Consider the following 6108-nt stretch of genomic DNA (forward strand, 5'->3'; position numbering starts at 1 on the left):
TGGGCTCATTACTATATCTAATTACATGTCATGTTTAATTTTACTTAACTCTGATTAACTTTTTAAAAAATTACAAAAATAATATTTAATATGAAAGTTAAAGAGTAATGTGAAAAAAAACCACATGACACATAATTAAATATATTATGAGCACACCGTAGTTATGATGTTAAGTAAAAATGCTTCATTTATGAAAATTTTGGATTGAGAATAAAGATATCTTGTGGTCAATGGGACATTCCCATCTGATGATAACATGGAGAGAGTGACAAGTGTCACCCTCCTGTAGACTCCAACACACCTTCTCTCTCACCCCCAAAGTTTCTCACTCATCACTCACTGAAACCTTCTCCTTCTCTTTCTCTCTCCCTCATCAATCACTTCACTTACTTCACAAAACTCACTCTCTCTCTCTCTCTCTCTCTAGAAAACGACCAAAAGGACAATCTTGTAGGCACATTGAACACAAGAAAGAAAGCACTACATCCCAAAGGCCAAAGAGCCCCCTTTGCTTCTCCCCCCATTTTTTCAATTAACCAAAAAAAAAAAAAACACGGAGAAATTCGGAAAGTTCGAGTCTTCTTCTGAGAGAAACTCAAATCCCAGCAAATAAAATTGGATTTTAGGGTAAAAAAAGGAAAATAAAAATTGGGATTCGATGGCGGAGATTCAACCGCAGCCGGTGAGTCAGATCAACGGCGGAGGGCAGTTCTTGACGGGTTCATCCGAGACGGTAGGATCGAAGCGACAGCGGAGGCCCAGCGTCCGATTGGGCGACATCGGAGGAGACCAGCCGTACGATTCGCAGGTGCGCCGCGCCACCAAGCAGTGGAAGTTCCCGCCCGACCACCGCAAAGACGCCAACAAGTCCTCAAAGATTCGACCTTTAACGAATTTGAGCTCAGTTGGGGAGTTCCATGAAACCCTAGACGGCGAAGACAGAGAGGGCAATCTTGATAGTGTTGCCATTGGGAGCTGGAAGGTCAAGGACGCCACGAATCGGGCTTCGAACGTCACCAAACGGGTCAGATCCAATTGGGTATCTTCCAAGATTGACGAAGGTGGCGGCGGCGGTGAAGGGGACGAGAAATTCAGTGGAGCAGAGGACGTTGATGAAGGGTATCATCGGGATTTCGAAGTCGAAAACTCGGAAAGTCCGTTGAAAGAGCAGAGCCCAATTCATAGTTCAGAGAATTTGGGCGTGGATGGGCGTGCCAATGGAAGGGAGCTGCTTTACCATGGAAGTAGAATACCCATTAGGACTAGGATTTCGGAGGGTAGGGACAACCATGATGGTATTGAGCTATCCGGGCCGTCGGATACCGATGCCAGGGATTGGAATTGCAGAGGGACAAGTGGGGATAGAAATGGGAATGAAGGAAGAGAGAGGTGTGGGGAAGATGGGGTTAGGGTTTGGCTCAATGGGTTAGGGTTAGGGCGGTATGCGCCGGTGTTTGAAATTCATGAGGTGGATGATGAGGTATTGCCCATGTTAACATTGGAGGACCTCAAGGATATGGGGATAAATGCAGTTGGGTCCAGGAGGAAAATCTATTGTGCAATTCAGAAGCTTGGGAAGGGATTTTCTTGACTTTTGCTTTTGTGACTGTTGGCAAATGAAACACCGAAATCGAAAAGAAAAAAATCCCCAGCCATGTCAATGTAAGAGACATGCCTGCAAGTAAAACTGGTTTGGGCTTTTTGGTTATATTTTCACTCTCAAATCTCAACTCAGTAGTATTTTGGATGAGTAGATTTTGTTTTTCATTGCACTATTTACTCTCTTTTTCATTCTATCGATGCGGTACAATTTCAGATCCTTATACTTCATTTTGATAGTAATGCTGAACTAGTTGTAGTCATCCATTGATCATAGTGAGACCGAGATGAGATATGTTGTTTTCTTATTTGGCTATAGCCTTTAGAACAGAATGGCTAAGAGAAACGCCTAGAATTGGTTACAGGAAGGATCAATTGTAATATCTCGTTTCCGTTCATTATTTCCACCAAGCATGTGGAATAGTTTTGAGCTGATGGCCCGTCTAATCTATATAATGATTTCCTAGATTGTCTTCTGTTGAACTTAAGCTTACTTTATCTATTAGGCCTCCTGTTTCTATGATGTACAGAGTTGTATATAGAAAACTATGTTATCTTACTGTTGCATTCGATTTTGGGTGATGCCGCAAAGCATTCCGCACATTTACTATAGGTTTTTTGCCGTAAATGTGGCGTTTATTTGGAGCCAGATTTGGTTAGTGGATCAACTGATCAAGTTAGACCAAGTATATACATATCTGGTTGGTTTATGAAAGAGTAGATATAGGCAAGGAGTTGAATTTTGGAAGTCCATTTTGGATTGTTGTGGTTAGGAGAGGGGGACGCCTGAAAGTTGAGATTAGATGTACAGAGTTGTGTAGTTCTCTTAGGGTGTTTAAAAGGTAGATTGGATGGCAGTGGAGGTGATGTTCTCCCGATGTTATCTTTCCCGCAGAACCAGGACGAGGATTTAGAGTCTTAAGAGGTCAGGCATTGCTGTTACAATATCCTTGATCGAGGAGGGTTGAAGTTTAATGCTGAGTTGGTCAGAGGGAAAGCTTGCTTTCTAGTTCCAGAAGGCATTGCTTCCTTCACCAAGCTTAACCCCGGTAAGATGGGCTTGTGCAGATCTAGGGCAGGGTTAACAAGGTTGAGTATCGCAGGGTATTAGTCACGCGTCTCTTCCAAAAGACGGTATAAAAAGAAATTGTGAGACATGGATGTCTAGTGTTAGGAATCACAGTTTGAGCACCGAGTCATCTAAGACTCGATGAATTGCCTTCTTGTTATACATGTAAAATTCTACACTGCATTGTTACCATTATATTCTAAATAGTGTTCATTGCATCTTGATTTTGTCTTCCCTATATACATCTTGACAAAGTTTAGGATTGGTAGCGTAGGTAACTTTCACTAGCTGGTTTGAGTTTCTCAATAATTTTCAGGAAGCATGACTTTGGTCCGTCAACAGTAAACAAATTCGAGTTTTATGATCAATGTGTACTTATGTCATCGTTATTCTGGTGTTTCCCAATATATGTGTGTACAAATCTGCAAAGTTTCATGACGAATGTGGACTTAAGAGTTTTAAGTTTGTCTTCTTTTCTTTTTCCAGGGAAAGTTGAGCCTGCAAGACACCTATTTGTACGCGGTACGTATTTATGTAAAGGCTTTGCTTGTGTAGTTTTATCACCTTGTTTTTATAGTATGGTTAGTGAGTTTTCATTACTGCTGTATATGATTAGCCAACAGCTGCCGATAGAGGCATTTCATTAGAATTTACAACGGAACCAGGCCGTCTCTGAGATTTTGGGGGCATGTGCGAAATTTATAAAATGGCTCCTTCTTAAGATAGCTTTTCAAAAAAAGTAAGACAATATATTGATGGTAGAAAACAATAACTTAAATCAAAACAACCTTAAGACTCACTGATTGTAAATTTATAAATGTCATTAAACAATGAATAAAAAGAGCTACAAACAGAACTTTTACTAAATAATCAAAATCACTCAATTTTACACAACCAATAAAAAAAAAATTCAAAAACTCTTAACTTCAAAGTTTCACTTGAATATATAGCATTATTATATAATTGAATTGAAAAAAAAAATTTGTTTTTAGGTGTTGTTATTAGCACTTCAAATATCTCATTGTACATTCCAAATTTTTATATTTAGAAAGGAAAAAAAAAATTTGTACTTATGGATTATGGGGAGTGCACAATGAGATTTTAATGTTCTAATAAAAGCAATTATTTTTTTAATATCTAGCATAATTACATATAAATTTTAGATGAAAATCTTTTTGGAGCTCCTCAAATTTGGGGTCCTGTTCGCTCTCCCTCAACGCCCCCTCTGAACAGAACCTGCTGATGGTCCGAGGTTCGGATCAGAAATCACTGTCTTTATCATACAAGATTAGTGAGGTCTCATCTTAGTTTAGCGAAACCCATCAATTTCTTCGTCCTCGTCTTACTTTGCACTTCAATGCCATCCTTGTCGTCTAATTCTGTCGCGTGCAAATGCATGCTCTCTTGAAAAAATAAGCGACAAAGTTGTTACCTTTGGATTGTTGCAACATGGCTAGAGATGAATCGCAACAATTTAAACTTTCATGTATCAAAGTGGAATTTCCCCAAATTATAGACATCTGAATGATGAGAATTTCACAGCAGCCGTTGAGATTGATCTAACGGCTAAGAAGGGCGTTGTGCAAATATATGTTGTGTATATACTATATAGCAAAAGGTGGTTGTGCCTGTGAGCATGGGGTCCCACTCCCTCTGCTCTACTTCTCTCCGAATCTCCCATTCCGGATTACGCAGGCTGAGCAATTTGGACTAACAGGACATTAACTAAATTCATTCCTAATCAATACAACAGTGCTGAGGTAGAAACACACAACCGATATTCAAACGAGTGGGAGATGCATTTGTACAAATTTCATCTATACAATTTTACAAAGAAACCGATATAAAGATTTAATGGTATTATACATGACTAATAGCAAGTCCATCGGGAGTGGATTGCCAGGCACCTAGCACATTTTTAAGGCTAAATGCCTCACATTTTTCGGCAGGAATTTTTGCTGGATTGTAAGAGCAAGTCCATCGGGAGTGGATTGTCAGGCACCCATCACCCAAAACAGGTCGGCCCCTAGCCAAATCACTCCAGTCCAGCCTAATAGGCTGGCACCCAATCCAAACCTAGACCGGCCCAGAATCGACAAACCCGACAACTGGGGCATCTGAATCGTTCGGGTGTGCATCGTTAGGCAAAGTTGCCATCATGGGCACACAAGTCTGACCTGCGGAGACAGAGGCTACCTGAGAACGGTCTGATTTAAGAGCAACAGTAAGTGGCGCCACATGCAGAATGAAGATAAGTGGTGGCAGGGATGAAAGCAGCGATAGTGCTGTGGTGGAGTTAGGGCTTGAAGGCGCCGACGAGCAACCCAATGGTGGAAAGTGTGATGAGGTTTGAATGGATCTTACTGGCAAGGACGGAACCCATATAGAAATGAGAAAGAAAGAGCAACCCAGTCCCCATCCAACTAGTGGTACCAAGTGATGGAACCCATTTAGAAAGTCAAAAGAAAAGGGCAAATCCAAAGAAATTAAGAATGTAAACAATTAGTAATATTTTTTTTATAAAGTCAGAAATTAAAAATAAAATTTTATTTATTTATTATTTTATAATAAAAATAATAATAATTTAATAAAATTGAGTTGGCTATTTTTTGTTAGGGGTGAAGATGCATTTGGTCTATTACTGTTCATTGGGTCTATCATTGTTCATTTAGTGGATTAAATAGGATGGGTCCTGGCGTATTTTTTTAGGGTGGACTTGCTCTAAAAGCATTATGTGAATTACAGGGGAAATCGTTGTCTCCGAGAACCTGAAAGCCCATCGTCTGCAACTCCGACCACAAGAAGTCTGTTGTTTTCGCGAATTCGTCTGAGTTTTGAGCCCCTCTACTAGTACCGTCCTCTCCAAAAATGACCTTCATAGAAGATATGATCTGTTGAGCAGCTGGAGGTGAAGGCGAAAATGATGCGAGGGCGAGGAAATGAGAAGCGAAAACTAGGTTAACAAAAATGAACAAGAGTACCAACCTCGGATGCAGCTATATAACCATCACATGATTCATGCTGGGCAGCCTTCTAACTTTGTATTTTATAGGATTAAGTATTATGTTTTCTACGGTGATGAGCTAAAATGTCGAAAAAATGGGTCTTCGTTAATGTTGTATATGCTGTGAAACAAAATGCAGTGCGTGACTGTGATGTTTAGTTGTCTATCAAGCCTTCGAAATCCCTAAATTTTGTAATTTTCAAGTTGTTAAAAAAAACATGTAGATGGATGAAAAAAATGGTAAATGGGTAAAAAAAAGGATAAATGGGTTCAAAAACGGATAAATGGTTATGGTTAAATGGGTAAACGGTTATGGTTAAATAGGTACACGGTTATGAGTATGATTAACCATTTATAAACGGTTATGGGTACGGGTATAACCGTTTATGCAATTACCCAACGGATAAACGATTATGCCGATATGAACATAAACGGT

The 6108-nt window shown here is 39.8% G+C and overlaps 1 protein-coding gene across 2 annotated transcripts; it reads left to right on the top strand.

Moving 5' to 3' along the window:
- Nucleotides 1–368: 368 nt before the first annotated feature.
- On the top strand, nucleotides 369–5854 carry LOC126625166 (uncharacterized). Of its 2 annotated transcripts, XM_050294249.1 has the most exons (3): nucleotides 369–1662; nucleotides 3155–3190; nucleotides 5414–5854. In XM_050294249.1, the coding sequence occupies exon 1, from the start codon at nucleotides 659–661 to the stop codon at nucleotides 1589–1591; it is 933 nt and encodes a 310-aa protein (XP_050150206.1). In that variant the 5' UTR covers nucleotides 369–658; the 3' UTR covers nucleotides 1592–1662; nucleotides 3155–3190; nucleotides 5414–5854. The 2 variants fall into 2 exon arrangements, with proteins under 2 accessions (XP_050150206.1, XP_050150205.1); XM_050294248.1 differs by lacking the exon at nucleotides 5414–5854 and having other exon boundaries at nucleotides 3155–3389.
- The last annotated feature ends 254 nt before the right edge of the window (nucleotides 5855–6108 follow it).

The sequence above is a fragment of the Malus sylvestris genome, chromosome 6 (genome assembly GCF_916048215.2).
Source record: "Malus sylvestris chromosome 6, drMalSylv7.2, whole genome shotgun sequence".
Lineage (NCBI taxonomy): Eukaryota > Viridiplantae > Streptophyta > Magnoliopsida > Rosales > Rosaceae > Malus > Malus sylvestris.